Source organism: Manis javanica, chromosome 1 (genome assembly GCF_040802235.1).
Source record: "Manis javanica isolate MJ-LG chromosome 1, MJ_LKY, whole genome shotgun sequence".
NCBI lineage: Eukaryota > Metazoa > Chordata > Mammalia > Pholidota > Manidae > Manis > Manis javanica.
The window spans coordinates 188,500,735-188,519,742 of record NC_133156.1 but is presented as its reverse complement, the minus strand read 5'-3'; the positions used below and the strand labels follow the sequence as shown (position 1 = coordinate 188,519,742).

General features: G+C 34.2%; 1 protein-coding gene across 8 annotated transcripts in view; it reads left to right on the top strand.

The window, feature by feature from the left end:
• The window catches only part of AFTPH (aftiphilin), a 65,125-nt gene extending 46,480 nt beyond the window's left edge, over positions 1-18,645 (top strand). For 4 of the 8 annotated variants that reach the window (XM_073212421.1, XM_073212424.1, XM_073212430.1 and 1 more), the window contains 5 exons: positions 884-1,006; positions 6,454-6,514; positions 8,026-8,106; positions 12,010-12,133; positions 17,528-18,645. In XM_073212421.1, coding sequence (XP_073068522.1) covers positions 884-1,006; positions 6,454-6,514; positions 8,026-8,106; positions 12,010-12,133; positions 17,528-17,675 — 537 coding nt within the window. In that variant the 3' untranslated portion in view covers positions 17,676-18,645. The other 4 variants (XR_012120997.1, XM_073212434.1, XR_012121004.1 and 1 more) reach the window with 4 other exon arrangements.
• Positions 18,646-19,008: the final 363 nt, after the last annotated feature.

The window sequence follows — 19,008 nt, the reverse complement described above, 5'->3', positions numbered from 1 at the left end:
TGTTTTGTTCCTTCAGTTTTTCCTTTGTTCTTATACTCCATAGATGAGTGAAATCATTTGGTATTTCTCTTTCTCCGCTTGGCTTATTTCACTGAGCATAATTCGAGTATTATTTTTAAATGTGTAAAAGCTTGACTTTTTTTCAGGCCATTAGCCTGAATTATTACCCATTGTTATTAGACTTTGGTAGAATGTTGATCCAAAATGCTGGAGTTTTTTCTTTTTGGTTTCTGCACCCATCCTGAATGTCTTCCTTTCTTACTCATAAAGTATGTTGGATTTATAACACACCTAGTGGAACATGTAAATTGTTTTCCCGTCTGAATTAGCTATGTCTCTGTTTTGCTAGTCCAAGGAACTAAGTATCAAGGCTCCTATCCTTTAGTGGAGGAGATAAGATCAAACACTAAATTCACATTAAAGCATGTAGGTGTCATCACATTCTATGGTGTGTTTTAGAATTAGCTCTCACTTTTCCAAGCACTGCCATGGTGTAATGTTCAGAAAGTGTCCTTTCCTACAGTTTCAGTGTCTGAAACATAAAAGTGTTGGATTCCATTGTGCTTGCCTCTTTCCTACCCTTACCATCCCAAGTTATGCTTACACTTTTGTGTGACAGTGATAACTAGGCACTTTAAGACAAATCTGATTTAAAATACAAGGCCTTGCTTCAAAATTTATGTTCCAAAGGTATTATTATGAAACATTTCCCAATGTTTATAGTACTATAAGACTTCCCCTAAACAAAATTCAAGAATAGCTTTCTTGACTTAAGCATTTTCCAAATGACCTGTTGTTTTGCTTTCTACTAGATTAACTTCCTTGTGAAATTATGGGTTGATTCCCCCCTCACCTCAATTAATGGCTAACTTGCCTTTTTCAGGGTATGTTGGAACCCACCAAGGAACCATTGAAACCATTATCTGCTGCAGAAAAAATTGCTTCCATTGGTCAGACAACCACCATGTCACCAGAAATGAACACGTGTACATCTGACCAATCCCAGGTAAAAATATCTGTATGTGTATAGATATTTTATGTATGTGTCTACACATACATCCACAGTGTTGTTTCCCTTCATATATAAATAGTTTTTAAAATATAAAATTTGATTTCATGATGGGCATGATTTTGACTATTTATTAATACCCCTCAGAATACAATGAACAAATTATCTGTAATTTCCAAAAATAGAAAGGCACAATTTGAGAACTGGCTGAAAATGGGTAAGTCTGTTAAACCACTCTAGGCCTTAGTTTCTTTACCTATAAAATGGTGACTTTGAGGCAAGCATGTTTAAAAATCCCTTGCAGCTTGAACATTGTGTGAACATAATTACTGGCACGCAAATCAAAAAGTGCTGGATTTTCAAAAAAAAAGAAAAACACTACATTTATACCAGCTCTTCACGTATGTTATTGTGTGTTCTGAAGCCTGCAAAATTTTATAAAGGAAAAAAATGTAGGTGTGCTTATTACATCAAAAACTGTTGATTTGAGAGTCTGAATAAAATTGTTAAGTTGCAAATGATGTGGCCTATAACAGAACATTCTATGGATTAGGAAAAAAGAAAGTTGTCTTACCTTTTTTATCCTTTACCTCCTTGACATACTTAAGCACAAGTGTTATTTCAGTCTAATGTAGTTAATGTCAGCCTTCCCTCTGTCTTTTATCGGGGTCAGGGGAAATAGCTGTTTTGGCTTGCTTACCTTTCCCACATCGAATTAGAAACTGACTCAATGCTGGTTGAAGATTAGTATTTTTAAATGAACATTACCATTTCTAAAACACATTCTTGCTATGTTTGTCATTTTTTAACCTTACATATCATCTCTATATTTAACACAAAAATGTGTATTTGGAAAGCTTTTCCCAAAATGTGTTCCATTGTACACTAATGCCCAGAGATACTCCCCTAAAGAAAGGTTCCAGGGTAAAGTAAATCTGGGGAATACCTCATATCATACCCTACAACCACCCTTGGAGATTTACAACACACACATACACACACACGCACGCACGCATGCACGCACACACGTGAAGGACTCTGAAGAATCCTGCATTGAATTACCCTATTTAGTTTAAATTCATTTCTCAGATTTACTTGGCCACAGGACCCTTTTCAGCAGGGACAAGGAGATAAGTCATAACACCTGTAGAACTAGTGTTTTGAAGAACATACTTTAAAAAATAATGATGTAAAGCAAGGTCCTATGTTTTCAGGTGTGTTTCAGGAAACATCTAACACCACAGTATACCACTGCGGTTTATACTTGGGCTTAGCTTGAGCATCCCTCTGAAGATAGTTTGCTACTGGCACTGAATTAATGGGCAAGGGGACTGATGTGTAAAATGCCTGGCCTTATTGATGGTTGGGCAACAGACAGGGTGACTTGGGCAAAATGTCTCAATAGGTAGACTATCTCCTTAGTTATTTACCTTTCATTGCCCTTATATTGCCCTTTTGCTGTCAGCTGCTCTTCCAGGCCTGCCCTGTCTATGCAGATTGCAAAATTACTTCTCCCCATAGCACATTCCCACTTCTGCCTCAGTCAACATTTTTTTATTCCTGTAGTGCTAGGTATTGGGAAAATAATTTGAGTAATTGCCTAATATGTTTAATAAAAATGAAGCTGTTCTTATTTGAGGACACTTGTTGCTTGTTTTGCTTGCCTCTTTCTTTACTCATCCACCCAACCATATCCACATGTTACAGGCCCATAAACTATTGCTTATTCTATCAGCTGTCACCTGCCATTTTTGCCCCTAGCTGATTTGATCAGTCTTATTTCACTCTAGTCTTACCTCAGACTTGACCTCTTTCTTATATAATTTAATTATAAATGACTAAAACTAATCTAGATGAGCTAATAAAAAACATGTGTTAATTTAGTGGGAAACTTAACAGAAATTAACATGTTTTAATTTAATGAAGGTTAATCACAGCTCCATGATATGTGCTCATCTGCTGCCATCTCTATACATACACATACACCCCTGCTTACATGTAATCAAAGGACTATTGTCTCCCTGTTTATAAGCAAGTATAGAAATTTTCAGCAACATTTAAACATATCTGGCTTTTTTGCTAGAAGGTGAAACTCGGTCTCTTGCTACTTACATAAAGGTTTTTTTTAATTAAACACATCCTTTCATTCTGTTCTTTGCACACATTTCTTCATTTAAAATGCACACAAATATTGAATTAACAAGTTTATTCTGTACTTTTTTAATAGAAGTTTGTGATCCCCAGTAGTTTTAGTTTTTAGGCTTTTTTGGTAACCAATGAAAATATTTCATTGGAAGTTGTTCAAACTTATTTCTGAATTGACTTGAGCCTGTGTCCATCTTCATTCTAACACACACACACACTCAGCTGAAGATTTCAGTTTGCATATCAGAATTTTGTGCTATGATACCAGACCTTCATCACTAAATTGTATGATGTTCACTTGGCTCCTACTTATCATTCAGGTTAAAATATTATAAAAATACCTAAAATACATTGTAAAATTCTCCTTATATAAAATGATACTGCTTAGCCATTATTCTTTAGCATGCAATGTATGTATTATTTTTACTTTACTTTTTGGCCACACAGTAATACTGTTACGCCTTCCTGCTAGTCATACCTTTCAGATGAAACAGCCATAGCCTTTAGTGTTAGAAGTTGAGCAAAATGTGTCAGTAAAGATCTGTTCAATACCTGATTTTTTTCCTTGTTTTAAAATGCATATCAAGCCTTCAAGCCTTTTATGCTTTTGTCTTTGGCAAAACTGAACAGTGACTTTCAAACTTAGCATAGTTGTGTAATTCTCATTGTGACTGCATGCTTTTTTTATTTTTATTAAGGTATCATTGATATACACTCTTAGGAAGGTTTCACATGAAAAACATTGTTGTGGTTACTACATTCACCCATATTATCAAGTCCCACCCGTGCCCCATTCAAGTCACTGTCCATCAGTGTAGTAAGATGCTGCAGATGACTGCATGCTTTTTGATGTGTCTGTTCTGTCTCAATTTTTGTTCCCATTGAGTTTTTGGGTTTTTTTTTTCAAATTAGTTTGTACTTGTAGCCATTGCATCTCATTTAGGCATTAATAACTTGCTAACAAGTGTTAATGGTGTTTTTTCTAAGCTACTTCCACCTGGAAAGACAATTACAGGTGAAAAGCAATGATTCTTCTGTTGTTTAGTTTAAGGGTTTTTTTTTTTTATCTTAATCCACTGAATTTCGAGGTCACATCATTCAGTGGTGCCATTACTGATACCCGTCTTACTAAGGTCAATGCTTTCACCACACTTGATTCACTGCTTAGTAGACTAAACTCTCTGGCTAGCAGTTATCCAACTAGTTAACCACTAGCAAGCTTCTCTCTTAGACTACTTGATGTGGCCATTTCAATTGTGAATCAGAATTCTAGAGTTAGAAGAAAGAAAAATTATTGAGCTCTGTGTTCTCTTTTTACAATAAGGAAAGGCTAAATAATATACCCAAAATCATACATCAGTGGTTTGGCTAGGACTAGAACCCAAATCTCCTGTCCCTAGTCTCCATTTTTTTTTCTTTTTGTTCTTTTTATTAAGACCTTGTTTCCTTAGAGTTTTTCTCTGCAGTAATCATTCATACTACATTGCGTCAAATTGATTTAAAATGCTTCATTCCTATGTGCTCTCTCTGAGTAGTCTTATTTGTCATTGCCATTAGTAATGGGTAAGGTATCCTGTTTGTCATGTGTTTCATTTCCACTAAATATTGATTCCTGCTTTAGCACCTCATTATTATAAAAAAAAATATTGGCTTTGTCTTTGAAATACCATACACCCAAATGAGAAGCTAAAATTCCAGCAAATCACTGAAACACTTCTAAGCATCCAGCTACTTAACATCATTTAGATAAAACACATTAATGAAAGAGCTTTGTTCCATTTGTCCAGAAATTTTGTTACTGCATAAACCAGGGTTTTTGTCCACCCATTAAATGTGGAATAGAACTAAAGGTGTCACTGATCTACAAGTAGAATAATGTAAGTTAAATCTGTTGCGATGCCTAGAGTTTTTTGTTTCTGAGACCAGCTAAAGAAGATCTTTTCTAAATGTTATCAGTTTTGCAGGTAGGTTATAAGCTAAATTTTCACCATTTTTATTATTTTTTTAATTGTGTTTGAAATACAGATACAGGAAGTTGCAGAGATAGTACAGAAAAGGTACCTTGTACCCTTCACCAGTTTTCTCCATTATTACATCTTAATTATAGTATAATATCAAATCCAGGAATATGGCATTTGTACAATATATGTGTATAGTTCTTTGTCATTTTATCATGGGATTAGACTTTCAGAAATCCCCAATTCGTGCTTCTTTCCCACAGGGAACAATGTCTTTATCTACACAAAAAATATTTTAATAGTAACTACCTTACAGTAAAGTATAGTGGTAAACAATACAAAAAAAAAAAACAATAGCATGTTAGTGTTAAAAATCTAATAAAACACAGGTTATGTCAGTGTTGCCAACACCACCCCCAAAATAGAAGAAGAAAACCAAAAAAAACATTTTTTTTTCCAACAAGATACTCTTAAAACAATGCTCATTTAAAAAATGTTTTGTACTACCTCCCATCTTAAATGTACTGTGTGTGCATCTTATCTTTATGTGCTTGGCACTTAGCAAAATTTTAAACCCTAGACTATTCAAATGAATGCTAAATATACTTTCCAGTACATTATTTTCAAAGTTAAATTCTGATACTAGTTATAGGAAATTTCTAAATTAGAGAACATTAAAACAATTTTTCAATTTTTAAAAAATGTGCACAGTTACTGGCCCGTAATTTCCTTTGTGATTTGGAAAATTTTAAAGAACCAGAGACCTTGAACTTTGAACCTTCTCGTTTTATGTATAAGGAGACAAACTAAATTAACTATACATGGTCAGCTCCTCGGTTAGTAGGTACCCGGTCTTAAGTAACCCAAATCTCCTCACTTTCAGTATAGTAGCTTCTGTATTGTATTATATTAGTAAGAAATTTTAAGTGGCTAGTCATATGAAATAAAGTAAATCACCCTTTAATGAAAATAGTAATGTTTTTAATATTTTTACTGTAATGAAGCCAATAGTTTAAATCATGATTTGTGAGTAGATTGAAATCTTCACATAGAATCAGTCCATAAATATGTTTGAAAATGTAAAGATAATTCCATTTCTCAGATAAAAATTTTTTGATGCAACAAGCTGTACTGTTTGTAAATTTTGCAATTTCAGTTTGTGTTAATGTTTGCAGGTAACCTTCTGAAATTGTAAATTATCCCAATTTTTTCTTTAGGTATTTTACTGCCTAATGATCTTGCTATAATAGTTTTTTGTTGTTGCCTTTTTTTTTTTTAAGGATTCTTTACGTTGCTACAACCTGTACTGATTAATTTTGATTTTTTGGTTTTCAACTCTAGGAGTCTCTACCACCCGTCCAGTTTGACTGGAGTAGCAGTGGCCTTACTAACCCTTTAGATGGTACGTCTCTCCGTAGAGCCTCTAGCACCAGAGCTAGAGTTAAGAAAGCTACAAAATTCAGACAAACTTCTCTCTGCTGATTTCCATTTTTTGTTTGAACATAACTTCTTATTCTTATCTTTGGAAATTCAGGCTTTCTTTCTGAATAGTAATTGCTCAAGAAACCAGCCATTACTATTATTAACAGTATAATGTCCAAATATAGGTAGTAGTAGCTAGGTAAAATTTTAGTTTCTTTACCTTAAATCAAAAACAAGCTTCTTTGTTTTTTACTATAGGTAGTTTAAATAATATCTTAGATAGTATCAATTTACTTGAAATTTGTTTCTGTAGTTTTAATTTATGGAATTTTCTTGGATGCAAAGTCTTGTGGCTAGAGGCTGCTAAATTTTAAGCACAAAGCACAATTATTTAACCAAAACAATGTGCAAGTAGATCCACATTTATTGACTTAAAGTAGTTTTCAGATTTAATAATATTTTATAGAGCACTTATATACACATGGAAATGATCCTTTTCTAAAACTTATCTCAAAATACCAGTAGGTAGTTCCAGAAATAATTGGTTTTGCTCATGGCTTTAAGAGAAAATCTTCAAAAAGGAAAAATTTATTCTAGTAATATGGGGTCTGAAAAATAAATAACATGAAATGCTAGTTTTTCAGTGTGTTGACATCACAAGTTTTATTGGACCCTACAGTACAATTACTCTTAACTCTTTATATTTCATAAGTTGCTTGAGCCATTGTCTAAAACACCTGTCATTCTATCAGCTTTTCCTTAAAGTGGGGGGGTCCTAGAATGTCTGAAAAGCATCCATTTGAATAGCAGTGCTGAAGGAAAGCCTGGATGCACCTTTTGCTGTTGTCTGGTGTCTTATTCAGTCAAATCATCGTGCATTTTATTAACAAACAACTTCTTTAAAAATGTATACTATTTCTGATTACTGTTTCAGAGTTAAAGGGGAACAGTACAGCTTGAGGTTGCACTTCAGGGTAGGGCAGTTACGACATTCTTTATTCTATCATGTTAAACTAAGTTGAATGTGCGAGTGCGTGTCTGGAATTGACAACTTTGTCACTTATAAAAAAGTTAATTAGAAAACATTACTAACATGAAAGATTGATTTGGGCATGTGTATTGGTTTAACATTGAGTTGAGACTAAAGTATTGTTTCCCTTTAACGGATACACTTTCCCCTTGGTCTTTCTGGTATGGCTTCAAGTCTTGATTTAAAGAACTGAACTCCTAACTAAAATCTTACTAAGTGTTCAATTATTTACTTTGTACATGAGAAAATGTACATTGAGTTAAATTGTTACTTTAGAAATGTCCTTAGTAATGAGAAACTAATACTGTACATTGTTTTAATGTTGATTTTAAAATGTGTAATGACTACTAATTATAACCTGCATGTTCAAGTGTGTGTCTTACCCCTTTTTACACATAACCCATCCTCCCTTGGCTTCCCTTCTGTGTGGCTGCCCACCAACACGGTCACTGAATTTCAAGCCAGTGGAGGTTCCACTCTTCTGAACCTTGATTTCTTTGGGCCCGTGGATGACAGTAGCTCTAGCAGCAGCACAATCCCAGGTCAGCAGAGTGTTAACCACAGTTCTGGTTTACTAAAAGCATGGTCACATCACCTGACTTTCCTATAAACAAGGAACAAGTAAATTGTATTCTCTGTGTCTGGTACTTCTCTTTCATCTATCTGTTGTTATTTTCCAGTGTCTATCTATAACAAATGACATGCGAAATGCATTTTAAGGAAAGTTTTTTCTGAGTATAATACTCAGAACTCACAGTAGTTCTTAGGAATAAAATAGCCCTAATGTCCTTAGACAGGTTAAAGGCAGGGGTTTTTTTCCCCCTATAAGTAGAAAATGTGGTATTTTACATGCCTATTTTTAAAAGCATATTCCATAAAGCCATTTGAAAAAAATACACATTTAGAGATACAAGAATATTTTAGCATGCAAAGATGACTTCACACTGTAGTGCCTGTGGTAATAGAACCATTACAGATTCTAGGATTCGATTAGTTGTTTATTAGTACTGCTAAATGTATAATTAGTTTCCAAAATGTTGGAGTCTACCATTTAGTTATATAGTTCCACATAGAACTATTACTGTTTTTATGTAACTTTTAAATAGAAAGTATACTGTTGGTTTTCCATGTGAGGGAAAAAATGTTACAAAAGTTAATAGTAGAAAATAATTGCTATGAGATATTAAAAGCTAGAAATTAAAACTTATTGGAGTGCCTGTTAATTTAATGTTCAGCCCTGCGAAAGTTCAGTTCATTAACCAAAGGACGAATGTACTTTGTCATTTTCTAACTGAATAAAAGATTAAAATATAATGGCATTTTTATGTTTACATTTTATTTAATATGATTTTGAAGAGTCCCTGTCATCCCAACTTGTGATCTGGTAATCATGCCCATTGATCACCAGACAGCTGTTGGGGTGCAATATGGATGCTAATACCCAGAATGCATAGCAAGGATCCCTCTTTGTTCCCACTAAGCAGCCAGTTAGACAGCCAGCCTGGTTCCTGAGAAATTCTGGGTTTTGTTCTGTTCCATTATATAACCCTGCCATCCACTTCCCAGCAGTTTAGGAGCCATGGTGGGAAATGGGGTTGGCCAAAAGAATCAGCTCAAGTTAAGCCTGGGGTCCAGGATGCCCTTCTCCAAAATCTGGTTATGGAAATCTGATCCTGCTAAAAGGAAGTTCCAAGACCATTCGGTAGAATGTCTGGATTCCTCAGTTTAAGCCCCTGGTTATCATTTTCATTATTTTCAAGATTTTGCAAGCATACAAAAAACCAATCTGTTCTGATTTTGACTTCAAAATGGTATTTTACTATTCACTTAAATTATTTCTAAATATATTTAAGCTATTGAATGACCTGGCTGAGCCTAAGTCATTGTTTTTAATATTTAATAGGGAAAAAAAACAAAAAACCAAACTTGTGAATCAGTATTCCCAAAATGAATTATCAAGCTCCCATTTTTAATTTGCTCTTAGCTTTGTTTTGTCTTGAACTAGTACTATGATTCAAGTGAAGTCACTGTTTTTGGATGCCTAAAACCTGGTTTAAATTTAATTTTTGGTTACATTTCACACTCGGTTAAAAAATCATCCATAGGAACAGAAATAATCTGACCACATAAAGAAGTACAGAAATGACCTGATAACCAGGCTTAGTATACACAGCTTTGAGAAGATCAAGTCTCAGAAGCTTAGAGTTGTAATGGAAGTGAAATTAGCATGTTCAAATACAGTCCTCATTACTTTGGAATCTTTTAAATATTTTTGTTCTGTATTTTCATTAATTTGCTCTAGCTGCTATATAAACTAAATGACTATAAATTTGCATTGGCTTCTGTTTATTGCTATTGGGTTTTGTTAAAACTTACCATCAAGCTACAGGTATCAACACCTTAGTGTTGTATTCCATTTCCCCAGTTGCTTGCACTTTTTCTCACTTGTTTCTGGGAAAGTCATTTTGTCTTAACTTGCAGTAATTTAATTATTTTGTGTGTGAGACTTAGGAGGTTGGCATAGAACTTGGTTGGCTAGCTTTAGTCATGTAACTAAACTATGCCTTAGTAAGAGTCTATAAAACACAAACTCTTCTATTAAAAATATTACTCTCCAGTTATTAGTGTAGAGTAAGTTGTTAATCTTGTTTTTGAAAAACATAAAACATTGTACATTTTGTGTGTGTGATGGTGTGATGGGCAGAGGGTGGGAGGGGATAGGGAGGTGATTCCTTTTTTTTTTTAATCTCCCACTTTACTGTTTGACAGCCAAGTAGCCAGTCTTTTACAAACCCAACCAAGTTTTTACTAGCACTTTCCTGTTGCCAGTCAGAATGCCAGTGTTTATTCTGCATTATGCATTAGACAAACTTAAATTTTGTGGTTACTTGGAATCTAACCTTTCACAGTGGAGGAAGAAGGTATTTTGTGTTCATTTCGTCCCTTTACAGGCATCTGCAATTTTTTATATTTTAATTGAAACCTATATGCTTAAAGAAATACAAAGAAAAGGCCTTTAAAATATATTCTGAAATTGTATCTTAGTGAAATACTAAGAACTTGGGAGAGTCAACAAACATTTTCTATAGCCTTCCTCCCTTGTTGGACATGATAACTGTGGAAGCTGCTTCTGCTTGTTTGATTTCTGTAGACATCTGAGATCTGTGTTTACATCTCCTAGTCATCTGCAAAGTTGGTTAATAGAAGGCAGTTCTTGATTTTTGTCTTAACCTTGAAATATCCTAAAAGATTTCTTGGTATCAGTATTTACATTTACAGTATAATTTTTAGGGCTGATTTTAGGGCTTTTTTAGAAATAAGAAATTGATGAAGTGATAAGACATTTCTTCATTAGAATCTGCCTTTCTGTTTTACCCTGAAACTGCTGAACTTTTTATCTCAATTTCCTGGTATCAAAGAAAATAGAGGATTAATATTTTTTCATCTGATTATTATCCAAAGTTTAGCTTGAGTTGAAAATATTTAATTGTTCTTTTCAGTGTTTTTATAGCCATTGTTGCCATTCCCTTGACTATAATTTATATTATATCTATAGTCAATAACTTATAGATTTAATAATTTATATTAAATCTATAGTCAAAGGAAATATAAAAATATGTATGAATATTTTTGTGAAGTCAGAGGAAGATTTTTATACTCTTACAATGTATCTAACCCTCAAACTCCGCATCATTTTGAATTCCTCTAACAAGATATTTGAGCAGTTAGCTACTAGATTTAGATATGAGACTATAGAAATTTGATTAACAATTTTCATTTTGTCCAGAAGTAGTGGTTTAATGGAATATTTTACTCTTCTCACTTTTTACCTGAAGAAAGAACAATGTGGTACATAATTTATCTTTAGTAATAATTTGATGCTTTAAGTAATATTTCATGTCCTCAAATGGTCAGAGTATATTTAAATAACCAGATCATCTACCATATTTGAGATTTTGTATTAACTTCTGAATCTTTTGATGTGGAAGCAAATAATGAAGAAAAAATGTGAAGTGGGAGAGAGGAATTTTCAAAAAATGAGGTTAATCAATCACTCAATTTAAAAATTGAGGTGTTATTTAACAAATCCTGTGCTATTTATAAAACATTGATAACTTTCATATCACTAAACCAAAATTGAGGGAGTTTTCTATAGCTGATATAAATTTTAGCAGTATTTGCATTGTATCTACTACATAAACGTTAAGTTAATTAAGGCTATATTTATATCACAGTGAAATTCTAAAAATATTTTCCTACTATATAAAAACTCTTGAAAAGTAGAATTTATAATTTAAAAAATAAATGCAGTAGTTTTTAAAGATGTGCTGTGCTTGCAGAAGACTCAGATGTTTACAGAATAATTGCCTTTTGCATCTTGGATTGTGGCTAATTGAGTAACCAATTGCAGCTTGCCATCACTGACTATCATTTTATACTATAAGGTGTGGATCCAGAGTTGTATGAGTTAACAACTTCTAAGCTGGAAATCTCCACCTCAAGCCTCAAGGTGACTGATGCATTTGCGAGACTCATGTCCACAGTAGAGAAGACAAGCACATCTACCAGGTAAACAGCTAGTATTGCACCCTAGTTTTGAATTCTGTATTATACAAAACAGCCCAAATGGGAAAGCAAATACATTGGCCATATTTTAACATATTGTATTAAAATTCACTTTATATTTGTAAAAACCAATAGATGCCTAATTCCAGGAAACAGTATCAAATTATGTTTAATTATGAAACTTCAATAGAGCAGAGCTATTTCGTAAGATACTGAAAAGGACTGACATGTGGTTTTCTTTTACCCACCCTCCAAACTCAATGGAGAAGAATTCTGATTAAGTATTGAGATCATAAAGTCCTTGTAGAAACACTGTTCCTGTCCTTTAATAAACACTGAGATGATCCTCTTTGGGAACCCAATTTCACAGAGTCACTGAGGCTAATCTTCACTTTCTGGCAAAGAGTAAAGGACAGCCACTATTTTATTTTCTGAATTTTACTAATGTGCGACACCTCTGATTTAGGATATGAAGCCTTGCTTTACCAAGCCTACCAACCCTTTTCTGTAGAAAACATCCATGTTAAAAAGTTTCAAATAATAAATGCTTACCTGTCTTAAAACTTAAGCTTGAAATTACCACATTACCTTTTAAACTGTATTGTGTGCTTAAATAGCCATTCAATAGGTATTTATTATTATTAAAGCTATTAACATTTGTGATTATGAAAACCCATGATTTGTTTATAATATGGATGCCCTTACCGTCCTGGAATTGCTCTGCTGTGTGCACATTCTCATTTGTCCAGTTTCTCCATTGTTCTCACTGCCCCATTTCTTCGTAGTAACACTACCTACTATTATTAAAGCCTCCTAGTAAGTGAACTTACTTGTAAATGAAGCCTTTTTGGTTTTTTTTGCTTGATTTCTAATTTTTTCTTTTTCCAAATCATATTTTCAAATTGAAATTCTTCTACAAATTTATCGTCCATTTTTTCTGTGTATGTTAACCAAAAGCTAATGCACATTTAGCTTCAAAAAAACAGATGCTTTAATGTGTGGGCTTTCCCCTGCTATTTTTAGGACAGTCTTTTCTAAGGAGGATCCTACTGTTTCCTTACTTTTTTTCCTTCGCAGTCTCACTAAACAAACCATAGTAGAGTTTTGAAAAGTCCCAGTGATGAGAATTCATTTTTTGTGCCATTAGGAGGAGCTCTAAACCACATTGTTAACTTGCTTGCTCTCCCGACTTCTTAACTCATCCTGTAAGCATTCCATGAACACTAGGGAACTTCTACAACTCCTTTCACTATAAGAAATTATTTTTGTTTTTATTCTGTGCTATTATGAATAAACTAAAACCATAGTATGTATCCTAGGGTCAGTGTTAGTAGCTGCATTGAATTAATCTCTATTACCTGTCCAGCTTCATACTTAAAACACAACAAATTGAAGAGAAAACAAGTTACCAAGTTTGTATTTTCTGGTAATAATTTGAAAATGCTTAGTAGTGCAAATATTCACAAGTCTTACAATTAGAGGGTAATACTGTAAAATGTCCCCATGAGTGATTCTCAGTTGTACAGAGAAAAAAGAAAAGTGGATGGCATATATAATTTCAAAGTCTTTGTTGTTTTTAGGTTTTGTTTCATTGTTCTTTTTGTTTTTGAATAAATTGTACTACAGAAAGTAAAGCTCAGCAAAATCTCCTTGGCTATTGACAAAATATAGAAGATAGAGTGAAAAAGCACTGAGGAACAGTAGAGTAAGAAAAAGTTAAGAAACAGTGGTCGGGTAGAGGGATTTGCCATGGCAACCAGCAGCACCCAATACACTTCTATAAGGGCCTTTGCATATGTTAGTACAGTGCTCTTCTTTCCATACACAGATTGTGGAAGTGACTTCTCACTTTTTAGAGAAATGTTAAGTTCTTAGCTTTAAAATAGTTCCATTTTTTTGCTTACCTTTTCTAAAACAGAGAAAAATTACTTCTTAATCAGTGGATAGGCAGCTAGTTAGTAGCCATAGACCTCTAACTGAAGTTTAAACAAGCCAAACAACTAATTACCAAAAGGGGTATGTCTTTTTCTCTTTCTTGACCTTTCGAGATGTAATTCACATACCATAAAATTCACCCTTCTCAAGTGTACAGTTCAGTGGTTTTTAGTATATTCACAGGGCTGTGCAACCATCACTACTATTTAATTCCAGACAGTTTTATTTTTATCACCCCAAGAAGAAACTCCATGCCCATTAATAGTTACTCCCTATCTGCCTCTTTTCCCAGCCCTGGCAACCACTAGTCTGCCTTCTGTTTCTGAGGATTTACCCATTCTGGTTATTTCATATAAATGGAATCATATATGTGACCTTTTATGTCTGGCTTCTTTCACTTAGCATAAAGTTTTCAAATTCAACTATGTTGTTACTGAACATTCATTACTGTTCATTCCTTTCGCTCCATAATATTCCATAGTATAAACATATCATATTTTGCTTACCTGTTACTCAATTGATAGGTGTTTGGGTTATTTTCACTTTTTGGCTATTATGAATAATGCCACTGTGAACATTCATATATAAGTTCTTGTGTAAACAAGTGTTTTCAATTTTCTTGGGAGTTAAACTGCTGAGTCATATGATGACTCTATGTTCAACTTTTTGAGAAATTGCCAAACTGTTTTCCAAAGTAGTGGCACCATTTTACATTCTCACCAAGTCTTGTTATTGTCTGACTTTCTGGTTACAGCCATCACAGAAATCACTGCCTACTTCAAGGTCAGGAAGATTTACACCTAGATTTTCTTCTAAGAATTTTATAGCTTCAATCTTACATTTAGGGCTTTGATCTATTTTGAGTTAATTTTTTAAATGGTATGAGGTAGGGGTCCTGCTTCATTCTTTTGCATGGGAGTGTCCATAACTTTTTTTAAAAAACTATTCTTTCCCCATTGAATGGTCTTGGCAGCCTTGTTGAAAATCAATTTACCATAAAGACATGGGTTTATTTCTGTACTCTCAATTGTATTCTATTGACAAAAAGGATAAATCTTAGCTAGAGAGATTATAAATCAAAATTAGGTCACTGCCTTTGGCTTTGAAAAAAAATCATGATAAAACTTTTTGTTTTCAAATTCTCCTCAAACATTTTCTTCTTTCTTAAATTCTGAGAAAAATAGATCACATCAAAGCAGTGACTACAGATAAATGTACAAACTATATATATATATATATAAACTATATACAATTTTTATTTTTAAATACAATTCCATATTGCCTCCAAGTAGTGCCTCTGAAATATAGACTCTAGAATAATCTTTACCAACCATTCCTTGTGTGAAAGTTTCTTCCTTGCTCTCCTTTCCCAAATCCCAGCTGTACTTCACAAATGAGGAAGTCTGTTAGTGCAATTTTATCTGTAACTGTTTTTAATAACTTTTTATCAATATAGAAGCAGTAAGCTGTATCACAGAAAGAAAATTCAGGCAAAAATTAAAAACTAAAATATCCCCATTCTTACCACTCAGATCAGTAAGCTACTTAATGTGTATTCTTTCAGGTCTTTTTTGTGCAAACACATGTGTTATTTTAGCCAAAAATGAGATTTTTATAGTCATTATTGAATTGAACCTACTCTTGCAGTCAGTGATCTCCATCTGTCAATTTCAGTAATTTCTCATGTCATCTAATACCCAGGCTGCATTCAGATTTCCCCTAGATTGACATTCTGGTTTGGACAATAGTCTTTGTTATGGCTCTTAAGTCTCCTTTGCTTATCTACTCCCATCCCTTTTGTTTTTTTGTTTTCCAGTTAAAAAAGACCAGTCCAGTGGTCCTGCAGAAAAACCCAGCCTCTGGACTTGTCTATTTGCTTCCTTCAAATAGTATTTAATACAGTTCTCTCTATTCCCTTATTTCCTGTAAACTGGAAATTATATCCACAAGTTTGATATATTCATGAAAAGCATTTTGGCTAGACTATATTATAGGTGTTGTTGGCGATACTAAGATTGACCATTGATGAAAGACTGACCTTTTTCATGATACACTTCCAGTTTTCCACTTTGAGACTAAAAAAATGATCTTATTTTCCTTTAGAATGATGCCGCTGTCCCAATTCCGTATCAAATATCCACCTAATAGTTTTGCCACCATTTCAATACAATTAAAAATGTAGATTTCAGTCAGAAAACTTTGGAATTGCTCTTCTGTTTTCTGATAAACCCTTGAAGTGAGTTCAGTGCTGATTGATCTGCTGATGGTTTCAGGGTCCCTGAAACTGGCTCCCTATTAAAGAACTTTGGCCCTAAAAATCTTATTTTTGATTTTCCAGTGATTCTGTAAAATCTTCTGATTTCAGCCTAAATTCAAAGTGGTAACAAAAGGAAAATCTAGTTATAAAATAAAGGCCTGCATCTATCTTTCCATTCTTGCTCCATCTCCTGACTTCCTGCTTCCCATCTCAGAGACAGAATATTTAGGTGGAAGAAATAACTTGGGTCACACCTAATAGAGTACCAACTATCCTTTACAATGAAAAAGAATTGGGCTTTTTGTTAGAGTCAACAAATTTTTTTTTAATCAATTTTAAGTGAACTTTGTCCTAACCTTAATATCAGTATGATTACAACTATTCTTCTGATATATTTAACATCCTAGAAAAAATAAAGGTTGGATTAGAAACCTCAGATGTGACTCAGTTGGTATTTTTGCAGCTTACCTGCTGGGAAGACCTGGTCACCAGGAGTTCTTCCTGTCTGTTAGGTGCCAACTGCTCACTTGTAACACTGGGGGTCAGTGTAGTAAAATGTACTTCATCTGCAGGACCCATAGGATATCGAGATTTGCCCTCTGCCCAAGTCCTTCCTGCCTGTGTACTCACAGTACCAGCAGCCAGCCTAGCGCTGCTGCTTTGGGACCTGCTGTCTGTGTCTCAGTGGGGCCAAGGCTGAGTGGTTTTGAGCTGAGGCCTTTCTCTCCTGGAATTCCCCACTGGGGAAGAAGAAAGCCTAAGGTTAAAATGACTTGCAAGGTCTTATGCCAGACATACTTTGTTTTATGTTGAGGTAAGTGGTAGTTTCACAGGGGGTCTGGGGAAATCCAGCTGGGCGGAGTACTGTTAGGGCTTTGGGCATTGTATTTCTACTCAGTAACATTTTAGAAGTATGCCTGGGTAGATGTGTTAGTCTTAGGTGAAGCTGCGAGCTGTGCATAGGTACATGTGAGTATGTGTACGTGCCTGGCTGTAAGGAATGTACATAAGTAGGGCATACATCTTTGTAGGATTTGGCATCTGGCACAGGAGGCACACAATACAAAGGTATTACAAGGTCCAGAAACTGGATGAGGAAAAGGTAAACACCCCACAGATTGCTGTCTACCTCAAGAGTGGATTTTCTCCCATTTGACCTAGAGCAAAATCATACTAACACACTACTCTTTTTCATTTGTCAACAGGAAACCAAAAAGGGAAGAGCACCTGAGTAAAGAAGCCATCAAGGTGATCGCTAGTCTTCCTGACTTAACGTTCATGCATGCCAAGGTATTGATGTTCCCAGCCACGTTAACACCATCCACAAGCTCCCAGGAGAATGCTGACGGATAACTGCTGGGAACTGGACAGTTTCGTTGCTTTTCCTTCCCTCTGTCCCTTCCCTACCATCAAAAGCATACCTGCTTTAATTTAAAAAAATATCAAGTTCAGCTGATGTGTTGGTAAGCCGCACTAGAAAGGTATATACATAGTAATGTATATTTATTTACATACTGAAGTCCTAAATTTATATTAGAAAAAAATGTAAATAATTGGGGTGAACATTTTTGAAGATTTATTCTTTTTTTGTGTTGCTGGGGTGTATACATTTATGTCTTTGTGAAATACACTGGTGGTGTCCTTCTTACAAAACTTTTGAGATAAAAAAAGAAAATTAAAAACTCAAGTTTCCACTGTCTGTGAAATCCCCTTCAGTCTTTTCAGATTGCATTCACTGTCCTGTTGATTTTTCATATATGTCAAATTACTTTGCTAAATAAGCTCTTCTAATTTTTTTTTTTTTTAATTGTATGTGTGGTGGGTTTGTTTCAGATCTGGCTTTTGTTAACATTTTTGCACTTTTTTAATCTTTTCAGTCTGGCATACTGCTGTCTGACCTTTTACAAGGTACTTCATCAATTGCTCTTTTGTTTATAAGGTATGGATCATTGTCAGAACTTGATTGGAGGGGGTTTGAAGAGATTGTGTCTATTTTAAATCAGTTTGCTTTAGAGAAGGACCAAAATTATCTGAATGTCTTACAATGAAATTTACTTGTTACTTATTTTTTTGTTGTTCTATCATACCACTATTTTTTGAGGATTTTGCACAGTGTAAAATGACATAATCATAGATTGCTATGGTTTAGGATGTATATACAGTAAAAACTATGGGTTTTAAATGTTTGGGGAAATTCCTATGGAAAAAAGAGAGACATGTAGAAGAACCTCTAACAAGGTTAATGTGCATGCCCAGGTCTTTTGAGATTTCAGTGTGTAAATTTCCTTTTAGCTTACACAAAAATAAAATAATTTAAAAGAAACTTAGTCTAGCGTCTTTGTAACTTTGGTATCTGAGGGAAAAATGTAAAGAGTTGGGATGTGAGGTTTTATTCCATTTTACCACATTCAATCCAGAGGAAATCATTTTGTAGGGTTTCCACTTTGTTGAAACCAGAAGGAATTAGGATCTGGCCCCTAGGAACTGCATCAGTACTTTCAGTAGCCAAGCTGTTTTCATGTAGAACATGAGATCATAACCATGATTCATATAGTATCTTCAGAATCAGCAAGGTTAAGTAGGGATTTGTAGGGAATTTTTTCTTTCCAAGAAATATATGCGTGAAATTAAGGTGAGCAGAAAATCTCTAAAAAGTCATTTTTAAATATTACTAGACACAGCTTCA